This window comes from Trichosurus vulpecula, chromosome 4 (assembly GCF_011100635.1).
Source record: "Trichosurus vulpecula isolate mTriVul1 chromosome 4, mTriVul1.pri, whole genome shotgun sequence".
NCBI lineage: Eukaryota > Metazoa > Chordata > Mammalia > Diprotodontia > Phalangeridae > Trichosurus > Trichosurus vulpecula.
The window spans coordinates 17580830-17597328 of NC_050576.1; the positions used below are offsets into that span (position 1 = coordinate 17580830).

The 16499-nt window shown below is 42.3% G+C and overlaps 1 protein-coding gene across 1 annotated transcript in view; it reads right to left on the bottom strand.

The window, feature by feature from the left end:
• PATJ (PATJ crumbs cell polarity complex component) overlaps window positions 1-16499 on the bottom strand; it is a 331975-nt gene that overhangs the window by 270636 nt on the left and 44840 nt on the right. Inside the window, exons 13-14 of the mRNA XM_036754106.1 lie at window positions 11168-11244; window positions 8766-8822 (exon numbers count right to left, since the gene is read on the bottom strand). Coding sequence (XP_036610001.1) covers window positions 8766-8822; window positions 11168-11244 — 134 coding nt within the window. The remainder of the gene's footprint in view (window positions 1-8765; window positions 8823-11167; window positions 11245-16499) is intronic.

Here is a 16499-nt window from a genome sequence, read left to right on the forward strand (position 1 = left end):
CAGTAACCCACCAGAGGGATCACCGATCTCCATCGATCAAGTGAATTTCCCCACTGGAAGTTCCCCCCAGTGGTGAAATTGCAGGACCAGACTCAAAGATAAACAGAGTTTGTTGTATTTAATGATCTCACAGAAGAGCCAATATATTTGAAACAGGGTGGAGTCCAGCAAACTGGCCGCCTCAAGCCAGAGAAAGCCTTTCTGATGACCTGCAGCCATTCCACCAGAAAGTACCAGTCCCACCTTGATGTAGGTGTTTGAAGGACAAAACTGCAGCTACTTGAATCATAATCTTCACCATTTTCTTCAGGACACAAAATTTCACTCATTATTTATTCTTTTCCTTACTTGTCTCCACCTCCCTTCCTGTTCATTTGCTCTATGTCCCAAGTTGTCCCCAAGCCCTTGTCATCTGCACAGTCATTGGGAGTCAGCAGAGTTAATGCCCAGATCACATGGGACTCACTCATGTCCCACTACACTTGTGTTCAAACAACCCCAACAGAAACTAGCCGTTGCATTTAGTCATCACCAGTTGCTTCTCTGAAAATCTTCCTTCCCTCTGCCCAAAATCAGATGCCAGGTGTGACTGCCTCTACCCCTCCCATCTCTTGCCACTATCCTGACAGGCACCTAGAGCTGACCTTTGTCACTTGTCATGACCTGAACTTTCTGCCTCTAGAGTAGGAAAGAACCTTGGAGACCATTAAGTCCAAATCCCCCGTTTTCTAGATGGGGACCCTGAAACACAAAGAACAACTTGCCTATGATTGTGTCTGACTCAGAATCTGAACCCAGATCTTCCTGACTCTAAGTCCAGGGCTCTATGCTCTACCCTTGCTTCTCCAGAAGTGGCCAAATAATCTGTCTCAGGACCATATCTAAGAATAGCACTCTTCTTAAAAAAGTCAGAGACTTATGACTTCTAGGGGCACAGTGGATAGAACACTAGAAAACCTAAGTTCAAATTCAGCCTCAGACACTTACTAGCTGGGTGACCATAGACAAAGCACTAAACTTCTATTTGCCTCAGTTTCCTTAACTATAAGATGGGGCATTATCCCAGCACCCAGGGCTGCTGTGAGGACCAAATGAAATAACACATGTAAAACTTCAGGACAAGCAGCCTTGCCGGATCCCTTTAAGGCTGATGCCTTCCCTCTGAGATTTCTCCCAATTCATCCTGTCTATATTCTGTTTGTACGTAGTTGTTTACATATTGTCTCCCCCATTGGGATGAAGGTCCCTTGAGGGTAGGGATTGGATTTTTGCCTTTCATCATATCCTTAGCACTGAGCACAGAGCCTGGCACACAGTAAGAGCTTAATAAATGCTTGTTGACTTGGTTTTTGCTACCACTACCCCCCTAGGGTTTCCAAATTTCATCCCTTTTTCTGATCTTCCACTTTTCTTATATAGATTTTGGCCTTCTTTCCTCCCCGCCCAATTCAGAGAAATCCAACCTCCAACTACTCCATAAATATTGAGGACGTCAACCAGCCTAAGGGCCCTCCAATACCGCAGTACATCAAACCAAAATAGGCTAGAACACTCAGAGAAATGCATCAGGAATGGCAGTTTACCCGCTAACGCCTGCCAGCCAGCTCACTTTGTTCGCTGATGGACCACAAGACCATGGGGGAGATGGTGTCAGAGTAGCGCAGGCCAATCCATCACCTGGATCCACAGGCTGGGTGGAAATCTTGCTGACGGTAGGGGGTCCGGCACAAAAACTAACACTAGCATAGTGTCGTCCATCTTTATATGAGACAGGCATTGCAGCACAAAGAGAAAGAACCCCGCTACTCTTGGCAATTTCTGTTTCAGAGACATCCCCCCCGCCCCGTCCCCCAGAACCAGAGCAAGACCAAATATTGCACCCAGCTTCTCCCTGACCTGAATCTCCCATCCGTGGGCCCAACACCAGCTCCTCCAATATGCACACTGCTGCACAATTCCACCACAAGACCTTTCTTAACTTATTTCTCCTGGGGGAGAGAGGGTGACACAGCATCTAAGAAGAGGCCAGACCATCAAATTCCCTAAACAGGGCTCTCCTCCTCTGGAGGCTGAATGATACGGGGTCAGATCATCCATCATTCAACTATAATGATAAATGTGACCTTGAGCAAGTTGAGTCAACAAGCATTTATTAAGCACCTACTATATGCCAGGCACTGTGTTAACTTCTGGGGATGCAAAGACAGTCAAAAAGTAGTCTCTCATAGGCAAGTCACTTCTCTTCCCCTGTGGAGGTCTCATTTTCCCAATCTGTTCACTGAAAAGGCCATACCTGTAAGGTTGCCTCTCGCTCTACATCCTAGGACTCTATGATTTGAGCAAGGCACTCTTCTTTCTTCTCTTTACTTCAAATACTGAGGTTTGACTGATACCTTTTGTTCTTACAATCTATCCCAACAACCTGTATACTCTTCCCAAGCTCAGAGGATTAGCTGGAGAGTCAAAGAGCCCAGGTACAAATGCTCCCCACCTTACTGGCTCCCTGTTTGATGTTGGGCAAGTCATTGAAAGTCTTCAGGCCTTGGTTTCCCCATCTTTTTTAAATGTTTTTTTCAACTTCACTTTTCTCTCCCCCTCACCTTCCAACAACTAGAAGGGAAAAAAGGAAAGGAAAAATATATCCCTTCTAACAAATATGCACAGTTGACCAAAACTCATTCCTGGAGTATCGGCCACATCTGAAAATATACATGTCTTAATCAACATCCCAAGTCCATCATCTCTCCATCCAGAGGAGAGTGGCAAGTTTTATCAATCAATCGATAAACAGTTATTAAGCATTTAGTATGTACCCAGCACTCACCACCAGGCTGGAACGGTAGTTGGTCATTGCATCAATCAGAGTGCTTACGGCTTTCACCATTGTTTGTCTTCCCTGTATTTTTGCTATTATAAGCAACCTTCTGGTTCTGCTCCTTCCCTCTATATCAAGTTATATAAGTCTTACTGTTTCTCTGAAATCATCCCATTCATCATTTCTCACATCACTACAGTATTTCAGTTCTAAATCTACCATCAATTGTATGGCCTCTCCAAGGACAAGACAGCATGCAGTCTTTTCTAGACAATTCCATGGGTGGTTGGAAACATTACCCTCCCCCTTTGAACTGGAATCATGCAGAACCACAGGACTTCGTGTCCAATGATATTGGCCATGGAGGTGGTACGCGACATTGCTGAAATCTGTTCGTTATCAACAAGGCTAGGTAATGTTAAGTTTCCAATTGGAATCCAAGTACATGCAACTTTATGGGGCTTCATGGGACATCGCTTCAGACAGTCTAACAAACATGTGCATCTGCCTTCATATTCTTTTAGCATCTCAACACACCAACCATTTCATAAATCTCTCTCTATTATTTGTAATAATAATAACTCATATTTAGCAACTTCATAAGTATTTAAGTACCTACTCTGCCTCTAGACACTATGCTAGGTACTGATGAAACAAATACAAAAGTGAGACAGTGCCTGCCCTCAAGATGCTTATATTCCCTGTTAAGTATTTTAAAGTTTACAAAGTATTATGTATTTACACACACACATGCACACATACACAATACATGGTATATGTCACATATTATATGTTCATTATATTATAAAATTATGTGTATATACACACACCCATATGCATGTATACGTACATACATATGTGTGTGTGTGTGATGAGCTGCTCAGGAAGCAAGACAGAGTACCAGGGCTGGGACCAGCTTTGGCCAGGGAGGCATGAGATCATAGACTGAGAGTTGGAAGGGACCTCAGAGGCCATGTAGTCCAACTCCTTCATTTTACATGAGGAAACTGAGGCCCACAGAGGTTCAGTGACTTACCCAAGGTCACATTATTACTAAGTGGCAAAATCAGAACTCAAACCCAGGTCACTGAATGATAATTCTAGCAACTGCATCATGGGGCCTCATGCCCCTGGAGGCCACCATGGGGTCTTAGGTACAAACTGGGCCAGTAGAGATTTTGAGCTGCCAGAGGGTGGAAAACAATTTGGGCAGATTAATGGATGGGAGGGAAGGTTGGAGAAACATGTGATCAATCTGTTGCTGCAGAATGGAGGTCAGGAGGAGGGATGCTGACCTCTCCCTCCCCTTCAGTCTCCCTTGCTTGCTTCCTTATCCTTGAACCAGGATGTCCCCCCACCCCTGCCTTCTCCAGCCCTTGAACATTTCTAGATCCCTTAATTGGCCATCATATGAAACTTATACTTTTGAGCAGTATTGAATTGCTTGAATGTTTCATGCTCCTTACTTCTAATTTAAAAGCTGGAGGGAACATTTAATGTATAGAATCTGAATCTTTCCTATTTCTCCCCAAACACAAACTGCTCTTTTATGTGGCCCTCACTGGCCATTATTTTCTATCTTGGTCAGTGATATTTAATAGGAAGAATGTTCTTGCCAAATGCTGTAAAATATGCTATATCAAAATCCGTTTTATATGTAAGAAACAGCAAGAAAGCCAAAGCAGCTGGATCACCAAGAGTGTGGAGAGGGATAAGTTAAGGAAATGGGGGGAAAAGGAAGAGGCCAAGACATGATGGGTTTAAAAGCCAAGCAAAATATTCTCCATTTGATTCTGGAGGAGATAGGGAACCACTGGAGCCTGCTAAGTAGAGGCATGATACAGTCAGACCTGGGCTTGGCAGCAAAGCAGAGGCCAGACTAAAGTGGGGGGAGACTTGAGGCAGGCAGACTAAACAGAAGGTTCTTACAATAATCCAGGTGTGAGGTGATGAAGGCCTGCACCAGGGCCAGCAGGGAATGTATATGACAGAGTTCATGAAGATAGGAGCAAGACAGAGCAACAATCCACCATGTGGAGTGAGTGCAAGAGAGAAGCCAGGGATGACTTGGGGTTTATGAGCTTTGATCAAACCACTACATCCTTCTGCCTTCACATCCACATTTACAAAGCCCCAAGTAAGTCATTCCCAGACAGGATTTCATTTAACTCAACCTGAATCATTCAGTCCTAGTGAAACCACCAACTAACCAGTCACTATTAACCTCCAGGGCTCTAAAAGAAAAAGGCTCCTTCTAGCAAGTACCAGATGTACCCTAAAGATTACTGACACCCCAACATAGATGCTTTTTTACTTCATGGAATCTAAGAACAGAGTCTCCTAAACTAGGTACTCTCCTGGGTGAACCAACAGCTATTCTCACAGTTGCTACTCTTCATCCACATCAACTCCCCCAGGTTCTTCCTTCCCAAATGCCTTTGTCTTCTCTCTTTTCCTACTTCAGAGGCATCCATCCACACAAGCTCCAAGTTCCCCATCCCCCCATTTCTCTATCTCTTGCTAACAAATTTCTGGATCATGACAACAAAATTCTCAAATGCCACATTTTGATTTCTTGTCTCACATTGTATCTATCTAGAGTAAAATGGGATTGTGGGGAGGGAGGAAGAGAGGGAGACAATTTGGAACTAAAATGTAACAAAAAAAAATTTATTTTAATTTTTAAAAAGAGATTTAACCACAATTAACAGAGGAAACCACTATTTCTTGCCGGTGCAATTTAAATGTGTGTGTGTGTGTGTGTGTGTGTGTGTGTGTGTGTGTGTGTGTGCGTGTCCGCGCATGACACTAATACCACTAACTCCTTTAACTCCATTAAGAGATCATTCTGAAATACTAAAAGTCTAGATAGGTTAATAAAGAAATACTAGTGATACTAACATATGGGAATCATTAATACTTGCTATCCCACAGCTTAAAGAAAACTGTGTATGTAACTTCTACTGATTGAAAAAAGACAGTCACAGTGGATATGATATAAAGTCATTTCTTGCAGAAATCTTAAGAGGGCAGTTAAAAATCAATCCTGCTACAGTAAAAAGAAAACCCTCCAATTCATTAAAATATTTACAGTAAACCAGTATTTTTTGTGGTGGCAAAGAACTTGAAACCAAGTAGATGCCCAGCAGCTAGGTAATCACCGTCTAAGAAGCTCTTTATCAACGTGATGGAATCTTACTATGTAACAAGAAGCAATGAACATGAGAAGTACAGAGAAGTATGAGAAGACTTACATGAACAGGAGCAAAGTGAAATAAGTAGAAACAGGAAAACAGTATACACAAAGACTGAAATGATGTGAATGGAAAGGACAACAAAACAATGGGAAAATGTTGTGGAAATATAATGAAGAAGGTTAGACCCCAAAAAAGGGCAGGAAAGTGACCACCTACCTTTTTCTATAGAAGAAAAGCACAATGAATGGAGACTAGTATAATGAGATCAGACTTTTTCATTGTGTTTAGTTTTACTGAACTATATTTTTTTCCTTTTTTTTTTTATATTAAGATATGGCTCTCCAAGCAAACAGGGAAAGGGGATATCAGGAAATATAGGTGATGTGAGAAACAAAAGACACCAATAAAAATCCATTTTAAAATAATATAATGTAAACATAAAGCAGGATGGTTTTAAAAATAACATGTTGAATAGAGTATATACTTTTCAAAAAACAAGGGGTACATAAAGAAGACTCATGTTTTCAAGCACAAGTCCATTTTTTTATTCTTTGTATATGGAAATACTCAAATTTATTGGTATTTGTCAAATTTAGAATTAAAAAAAAATTTAATTTTTTAAAAGCCAATCCTGCTTGTTAAAGCATTGGAAATTCACCTAAAAGGCATTTTGAGGCAAAACTGTCTTGAAGACCCAAAACCTAAGAGCCAAGAACAAATTTGCTCCTAAGTCCCAGATAGCTTCTCATTCTAAGAAAAAAAAGTTCAGCGTGAGTTAGAAATTGTTTTCATCTTGACTTTTGTAATGAAAACCAAGATTAATTTATGTAGGAATTAGAACAATTGAAGTCACGTAAAGAAAGTGCTAAATTTTACTTATATGTTTGCAAGTCCTTTTATTCTAAATGGCACCCTCCTTTACATCTGCATTTAATAAATGGTAGATCAAAGTTCATTGCTATGCTTTTTTTATTAAACTTTCAAAAGTTAATAGCTTAATGATTGTATAGCTTATCCCTTCTTCCCTGTTGGTTATCCACCCCTGGAGAAAGGTACCTTGAATTGCAAGCATAATGCCTAGGAGGAAAAAAAGGGCATGGGGGGGAAGGAGCCTCTATTGGATGTATCTTCAAAGCCACACCTTCACACAGACATAATTGGGGAAGATAATTATACCATGACAGATGCGAAATGGAAGGAAGGGTTAAATATGTCTCTATAAACACCTTACAGATAGAAAACATTTAATTTTTAGCTTAATGCTACAAATATCTGTTGTTAACAATTTTCAAAACATTTTCATATGTACTATCAAATATGCCCTTTAAAAGATCCCTCTGAGGGAACCACAGAGAGCGATAATATTCCTATTTCCTATTTTGCAAATGAGTAAACTGAGAAGAACTAGAAAGACAACCTATACAAAAACATCAACATTGTTTTAAAAAAACGATTTTGGAAAAACTTGGGAATTTTGATCGATCTAATGATCAGTCATGATTCTAGATGAAGAAAGCCACCCGCCTCCTGACAGAAAAGTAATAGCCATTAGAAGAATGAAACATACAATGATATTGCAATGACCAACATGGGAATTTGTTTTGCTTGATTGTGCTATCACCAGGGTTTTGCTTTTCTTTCTTTCTTTCGAGTTGTGTGGGGAGGAGGTGAGAGAGAAAAAATTAAATGCTTGATAACTGGAAAAAGTTAATTAGGAAAAAAATGAGTCTGAGGCAGTCCCAAGTATCCCCATTTTATAGATGAGGAAATTGGGCCTTTAGAGAAGCTCACTGGGTTATGAAAAGTCATATACATACGTCTTCCATGTCTATCTGCTGTTCATTCCACTACGCACATGAGCGCACATGAGATCAAGCCCAGTTCTACCTATTAGTTCCACTGAATTATAACAATATGATTTGTTTCTGAAACATTGGCAGAAAATAAAGTCTCCATTTGCTACTCCCACTGGTGGTAAAATAAAATTTTCCAACCTAGAGGGCTTCTTTCAATGCTTTTCCATCACTGTGGCCTCTGATTCTTTGGTTACAGAGAATGACATAGAATTTACAATCTGGTTAATTTAAAATTACCAAGAGGAAAAACTCTGCTTGACTCTTGTTTTTGGTTGCTAGTTACAAAGGCAACCAAAATTAAATTTTAAGAAGTGTACCCAACCCCATGACTCAGATTGTGACTGGCTTTTAGCATGTCAACATCTGGTCCACAATGGATTTATTAGCTTAAATATTTGGAATTTGAAATTGGGTTTCCAATTTCTACTGGATGCCAAATAAAATAATTTAAAGAACTAAATCAAAACTCACAAGGATACCACCTCTGGGTTTTCTGGGTTATAGGTATTCTCCTCCTTACAGAGGAGGAAACCCAGAAATAACTAACTTTGAAACAACTGGCAGCCACAGGACTTGCTTAAAAAAAAAAAAAGGCAGCAAGCACCTATTAAACACCAAGGCCCTATACTAAGCACTTGGAATAGAAGGAATTGCCACAACAGTCCCTGCCCTCAAGGAGCTCACACTTGAATGAGGGAGATAACACGGAAACACAAGACACAGGATGCATACTGATGAAATCCAAGGTAATCCACACAGAAGAGGACTGGACAAAATCAGAATAAGGAAATACATCATAATGAGGAGCCTCATCAGCAGGGGTTATTTCAGTACTTTGGGAGTGGCTCAAAAGATTTAAAATATTTTTTAGAGGTTTGTGTTACAAATAATGCTCACCTTTGAAAATTTCTGTAATTCGGCATCATCAATGATCTGTGGATCCAAAATGACAACCTAGAGAATTTAGGAATTAAAAAATGTTAATGCTTATAAGAACAAAACCAAGCAAAACCCAACATTCTGGGAAGCTTTCTTGGGCTTGGGACCCCATCTGAGCAGCTCAATTGCCTCATATCTGATCAATCTCTCTATATCAATCTCCCTCTTTGCCTATAGCAAAGAGAATCGGATGGCAAAAGGCAAATGTGTCCCAAAAGAGTGATTGCTACCTCCCTCTTGTTTTGTTGTTTTTTTAATGCCCACAGAATATTTGAGCTGGGAAATACCTTAGAGATCCTCTAGTACCTAGGGCCCCAAAACTTTTAAAAATAATGTTATTTCAATACGATATTCCCTTTGTAAGACTGTTATTTTATTTTATGCATTTAAAAAGCTGATTCTAAAAAAGAGTCCATGGGTATCCCCAAATTAATAAAGGGGCCTAGGGGTCTAGTACAATCTTCTTCTCATTTTACAAATGAGACAAAACTGACGCCTAGAAAGGGAAAGTAATTTCCCTCAACATCAAATAGACAATTCATAGCACGGCCAGGACATGGATGACTTGTCTCCTGCACTGTCATCCCAATCCAAGGCTTCTGCTTCTTTCCCAGCATCTCACTTACTACAGATTTCCAAATTGCTTAAAAGTGTGTGTGTGTGTGTGCGCGTGTGTGTGTGTGTGTGTGTGTGTGTGTGTATGTTTTGAGAATCACAAAATCTTTGGAATTACCCCCAAAGTCACTGAACTGTTTGGATTCAGTCAAAGGGCCACACTGGAGGACCTAGAGGGCCACATGAGGTTTCAAGGCCACAGGTTCCCCACCCCTGCTCTAAACTCTGTCATTTATACCCACTGAAGAGGCTGCAACTATTGTTAGCACTCTCCAAAACTGACACCCTGGGATAAATCACTAGTCGCTCACCCGAGTTACAGCTCTGTTTGAGTGGATTGAACTAGCCTTCCAGCTCTGATACCCTCTGATACTGATACACTGGTCTGTGGGTAATCCAGCCTCAGACACTTGCAAGCTATGTGTTCCTGGGCAAGTCACTTAACCTCTGTCTGCCTCAATTTCCTAAACTATAAAATGCGGATGATAATAGTATCTACCTCCCAGGGTTGCTGTGAGGATCCAAGGAGATAACATATGTAAAATACTTTACATACCTTAACACATCATATAAAAGCCAGCTTTTTAAAATAATATAACAACAAAAACAATGTGCCTAGATGGTGCCACAGGGCACAGAGTGCTGAGCCCAGAGTCAGGAAAACCTGAGTTCAAATCCAGCCTCGGACGCTGACTAGCTGTGTGACCCTGGGCAAGCCCGTCAACCTCTGCCTGCCTCAGTTTCTTCAATTGTCAAAGGAGGATAGTAGCACCTTCCACCCAGGGTTATGGTGAAGATGAAGTGATGGGATAACTACAAAGCACTTGGCACATTGTGTGGCACATAGTAGGTACTGTATATATATGGTAGTTATCTTCATCATCATCATTAGTCTAACAAAAGTCTGTTGGCACAAGGGATCATGATTTAGTCCATATGCCAACAAAATATCATTATTCTGTTAATGCTATAACATTAACGTTACCAGAGTGCAGCATTATTTTATATTCTAATATTCTAGCACTGTTAGCTTACGTGTAAACAATACAAAAGGAAAAAAATCAGTAGAGGTTCAAGCAGAATATTTTTTAACGACATAAAGCTTTTGTAAGGCAAGCTTAAGTCTCCTGTAAAGGTCAAACTCTCTTCCATCATGAAGATTCTCAGAGAAATCCTTTCCTCGATTGTAATAACAAGTGAAAGGAAAGCCAAGGGGCTCGAGGCCCGTACAATTCCAACCTAATTTAAATGACTCCCCTCCCCCACCCGCCCCACCCCCCAATTTTGTTCCATCATCATTCCTTCACTCTTCTCATAAAAGTCTGAGATTCTGGGTGAAACACAGGACTAATATCCCAAGCTGCTCTGGCGGCCAATAAAACAAACAGATCGCAAAGACAATCATCAAAACGCCAGCCGCTCTAAGTAGCTGATGAATGTGACAAATTTAAAGGCAGGCATTCCTCCCCCTGCCCCGCCACCTCCTCGCTGTTCTGCCAACTGTGTCTTAAATCGTTCCAACATGAAGTAAACCACTGGGACTCGCAGTTGGATTTCTTTTTTCATCCCTAACAGTTCTTACATCTCAAACCACTGTGATTTTCCCAATCAGTTATTTCCAATACAAGGAAGGGGGTTGGGGGAAGGAAGCCATTCCCAGAAGTGCTTGTTTCTCCTAATTACTATGTTACGAGCCTCACATTAAGCCAGACGTGAGTACATTTTATCGAAGGATAATAACATACCATTACTTCATAATCAGGGCCCAACAGGTTTTCCCACTTGGATTTCAGTTCATTTTCCAGGGAGCCAGGAATTGTATCTAGATATAAAAAATAAGGAGCTGAGAACAGAAAACATCAGCATTTTTCAGCAAAAACACAGACTGAAGAGGGAAACAGAAAAATGGAGGACAAGGAAAGCACATCAAATTCTAGCTGAGTGGGCGGCTTAAGCCGGAGGTGAATTTGAGGAATGATGTCAAGGCCAGCTCTAAGCAAAGGAAGATTTTCTCTTCCCAGCGATCTGCTGATCTGCTGCTCTCATTTCTGGTTGAGTGGGAGCCAATGAAGAACCCAGAGGACTTGGGTTGGAGTCTTGCCTCCCACGCCTCTTTGCTGTGTGACCCTGGTCCACTCCTCTAACTGCACAGCGCCCTAGACAACTCAGTAAGACCAGGAATTGTGGAGAGGGGGCTTGTCTACCCTGGTTTGAGGAGTTTTCTCATCTCTTTGATGGAGGGTCTTAAAGGTAAGGAGAAAGGAGGATTTACAATGAAGACTAGAAACCAAAGTTCTTCTGGTTATAACTAAAAGCCTCATGATGTTGCTTTATACTTGCTGGCTACCTCCCTCCCCTACTTCTACATCACCTCCACCTCCTTCAAGGTTCTATTCAGGGGCCTCCTTCCTCCACCCTTTAATTATGAGTGTCTCTCCAGCCCACCCTCCCCAACACCCACCTCCCAGCAGCATGGACTACCAGCTAAACTGCCAACTTGGAGTCAAAAACACACAGAAATTAAAGTCCTTCCTCTAATAACCTGGCTGTGTGACCCTGGGCAAGTCCCTAACCCTCTCAGTACTCTAGCAAGACATCTTGATTTCCATCAGTGGAGGAAAGTTTCCACACCAGGAGGTCCTCACACAGATGAAATCAATCATGGGTCTGCACTTCCCTTCCCCATAATGTAGTCCTCCCTTGGAATAGAGGCTCGTGGAGGACAGAGACAACTCCATTTTTATCTCTGACACCACAGTGGCTGCTTAACAAAGGACTGTTAGACTGTATTGCCTTAATCACTTCACAATTATAGGATCAGAGACTTAGAGATGGAAGAGACCTTGGAAATAACCTAAGCCCAGCCCCCTCACCACCCAGAGGAGGAAGCTGGGGACCAGAGGGATTAAATGCTAGCTATTGAGTTCATTGATTGGATGGAATTCCATGTCTACCTGCTCCTTCTTTACCTGTAAGCCCCCTCCCATTAGGCAGTGAACCATATGAGAGCAGGAACCTTTGCTTTCTTATCCTCTGTATCCCTAGGGCTTAACACCAAAGACACTTAGCCAATGATTATTGGACTGGATTGCTCTAAATGTTAACCAATTAGGTCATACAATCAGAGCTGGAAGGAAATTTAGAGTCATCCAACTGCCTCATTTTACAGATGAGGAAACTGAGGCTGGAAATGCTGAAGTGACTTGCCAAGGGTCACAAAGCTGATGAGGATCTGAAGTAGGATTTGAACCGAGGTCTTCCTGACTCCAAGTGGCACAATCGAACGAATGCCAAACTGAACTACTTGGGGCCATTTCTTCTACTCTGCTGGACGACCCTGCCCTTCTGGAGAAATCTCTTCTCATGAGCATGTTGCCATGAGCTGGGACTCAGTCCTCTTTCCACACCTGGCAGGGATCGAGGCTCATCTGGGTTAATGAGGGCCTTCAGGACCAGGAGTTCCTGGAGAAGGCCTGGTTCTGAGCCAGCCTTTGTAGGGAGGATAGCTACCCTGACCTGTCTATCTTTTCAACTGTCACCCTGCAAAGTGAGGCAATCACATTATGTCATCCAGCCTAGCCTCTGGGTGATCTCACTCACAACTCAGCCCAGGTATCTAAGTCTCCAGCCTGAGCAGCACCAAACAGGGAAGAGCCTAATGCTCTTGGCTCCCTGCACAGAGCTCTTGAAAATAAACTCTCTCTTCCTTTTACAAACAAAAGAAAACAACAAACACAAAAGTCTCAACATTTTGTCACAAGATTGGATAAGTCAGAGAAAGATTACTGCAGCCGACATAAGCCATCTGGCTCCAAATCTGAATTTGGCCTTCCAGATCCCCAGGGTCTTTGGTCCTCAGGCACAGACAGCTCATTTCAGAGGCCTACAAAGCCCCATTAGGGGCTGCACCTTAATCATCTGAGAATGAAGCTCAGGAATCCTTAAAAGATGCTCCACTGTAAAACTGACAAGAGCTGCATCTCCTAAAGTGAGTTAGATGGAGGCATGCCAATAACCCCAAGTTCTTCCGGGAGCTCTAGTCCACAAAGTGACCTCTACCAGGGGAAGTGACATCACAGGGACATAGATTTAGAGCCGGAATGGCTTTTAGAGGCCCATGAATCTAACCTCTTCATCTTGCAGATGACATAAGAGGTAAGTGATTTGTTAGTAATTATCTAGGGCAGGTCTTCTCAATGCCATGTCCAGCCTTCTATTCATTATACCATCTACCTCTGGTGACTCATGAAGGCAGGGAGGGGACAGACCATTGGTTCTCAAGGGCTATGCAGGTAGAGTAACGTGTTCAGATCAGGCCTACTAAGCTGAAAAGGTTATGAACAGGATATAAGCTCCTTGAGGGTAGGAAATATTATATTTGTATGTCCAGGGCCCAGCACAATGGCTGACTCATGACGGCCCCTTAATTAATGCTTGTTGATTGACTGAGTCCAGATCCAGCAATGGATGATATGTCCCTCACCCAAGCATCACCCCAAGAGGGCTCAGACAGACTCTCTGCCAAAAGAATCATTGCTGGGTGATCAGCTTTTCATCCATAGCAACTCAGAGAGTAAGTACCTATGATGGAAAGTCCAAATGCGTAAGTAGGACGCATCAGAAATGATATTTGAACCCAAGTCCCCTGACTATGGTTTCTACCGTACTGTGCATATACAATGGGATATTAACAGTGATAACTAGAGGTCTTATTTCTATATCAACTTTAAGTGTAAAAAACACTTTCCTCACAAAAATGCCATGCAGATCGAGTATTACTAGCCCCAGTTTATCAAGAGAAAACAGTGCCTCAGGTAGCTTAAATGACTTCCAAACCAATCGAATATTAAAGGACACCTCAAAAGCTTTTTAGTTATTATGTTTTAATAGCTTAAGATCACACTCCCTTTGGGGACACCCTGTATTTGTTAAACACCTGCAATATTCAAGCCGCCATTCTTGCTTGTAAGGATAGTTGAGATCAAGATGCCGTGACCTCAAGGAGCTTCCATTCTCCGTTGGAATGCTGGGCGAGGACAGCAGGTAAGTTGAACAGGAAGGAGAGAGAACTGACCAGCAGGCAGCAATGGCCTCCTCTAGCACAGCGGTGGCTCTCAGGGTCAAACTTTTTATAATAAAACCAAGACATTTTAATTTCTAATACAGCCAATATTGATCAACACAAATAAATGAAAGCTCTAGGGGGAGGAGAATTATTTTTAAGGGATCCTGAGACCAAAGAGGTTGAGGATAGGTGCACTAACAGGTACGTGGGCATTGAAGAAGACATGGGATTCGAAGAGGCAGAGGGAAGGAGAGAGTGAATTCCAGGCAAGGAGGGCCAAGGAAGAGCCAAGGCTGGGGGTCAAGCTTATGTCTGTCTCCTAACTTCTATTCTGGGGGCTTTTCCCACTATACTCTCAATCCTCCCCACATGATGATCAGAATTTACAAGCAACAAGATCCTGGAGGTAGATGGTGAAGGTGGATTCAACAGAAGCTACAGGATGGGGTTATCCTTCCTGTTTTATTCCCCTCCTTCCTCCAATCCCTTCCCTACTGGAAATGGAAAGCTTAATTCTCAGACTGAGGCAAAGTACCATCCTCAGTAAAGCTGCTGTCACAGAAATCTTTGCTAATGCAAGGACCAAGCTATGCATTTGTGATTCAAAGAGTCACCCCACTCTTTGGTCTCGAACCAACGCTAATAAAGGAAGATCGCCAGGATGCCAAAAACGAACACAGTGAAGCCGAGCAGAGGAGTCTTAAGCAGATGCGGGGAAGAGGTGAACAAAGCAAGTGATTCAATAGAATAGAACTGAGGTCCTGGAGGATAAAAACTCATTCTTGTCTGTCAATTCCCAGTGTAGGTGCTCAGTGCCTTGGACACAGGTTACAATAAACCAGTGTTGATGTCAAGGCAGTCAGGAAGTACAGAGGGAAGACCTGAGTTCATCCAGTCTCAAACCTGTGCAACCCAGACAACCTGGGAAGCCACTTCAGCTCTGTCTGCCTCAGTTTCCTCTACTATAAAATGAGAATAATAACAACACCTACCTCATGAGGACCCAATTAAGCAATATTTCTGAAAGCACTTAGCACACAGTAGGCACTTAATACATGTGGATTCCCTTATTCTCTTATCTCACACAAGCTCCAAGAACAGACTTAATATGGTGCCACTGACAGAATGCTATCCTCAGAGTCAAGGGACGTTGGCTTGAATCCAGATCTTCTGTTTGCAACTTGTGTCAATCAGTAAGTCGATGAACATTTATTAAACACCTACTACATTCTAGGGACTGTGCTAAACATTAGGGACACAAATTTTTTTTTAAAGGACCCACACCTACTTTCGAGGAGCTTACAGTCTAGTGGGAGAAAAAAAAATAAAAATCATAAATTGCGGGGGAAAAAAGAAATTAGCAAACTAAAAAAAAGAACCCCGATCTAATGAAAGAAGACCTGAAAGGAACTAAAAGGTGGGGGAGGGGGAGTTACCCAACACAGGCGCATGGTGGAGATGTTGGTCAGAGAAATCCCAGAGTAGTGAGGTCAGGTGATAAAGGAGTTGTCTGAGCTGAGCTCCATCCTCATATGGAGGTTTTGGAGTTCCTGGCTCCACCCTCCAATCAGAGGGGAGAGATGAGGTAAAATACCAAGATGGTGGGATCTCATAGGATGATGAGGTTTTCCCAATAGTGAGCTCTCACGGTGGTCATTTGTGTGATCATGGACAAGTTACTGAACCTCTCTGGGCCTCCATTTATGTAAAATGATTCTTCTGAACAAACTGGTCTGTAAAAGCCAACTCTAAATGCACGATCCTAATATGCCCAAATTCAGCAACAGATGTACAAAAGCTGACTGCATAGACGCGGTCCAAACGCTCAGGCATTGATCATTCTCTCTCTAAAGGGGAGATCTCAGATGCCTGCCATCTTTCTGGGTCCCTTCCAGCCGCCAATCTGCGACTCTTTGATGTTCTGGTTCTTATCCAACGAAGAGGGTAAAAATGAAACCATGGTGAGCGCTCACAGCAGTGGGCAACATTTTGTGAGAACAGGAGATTCAAGA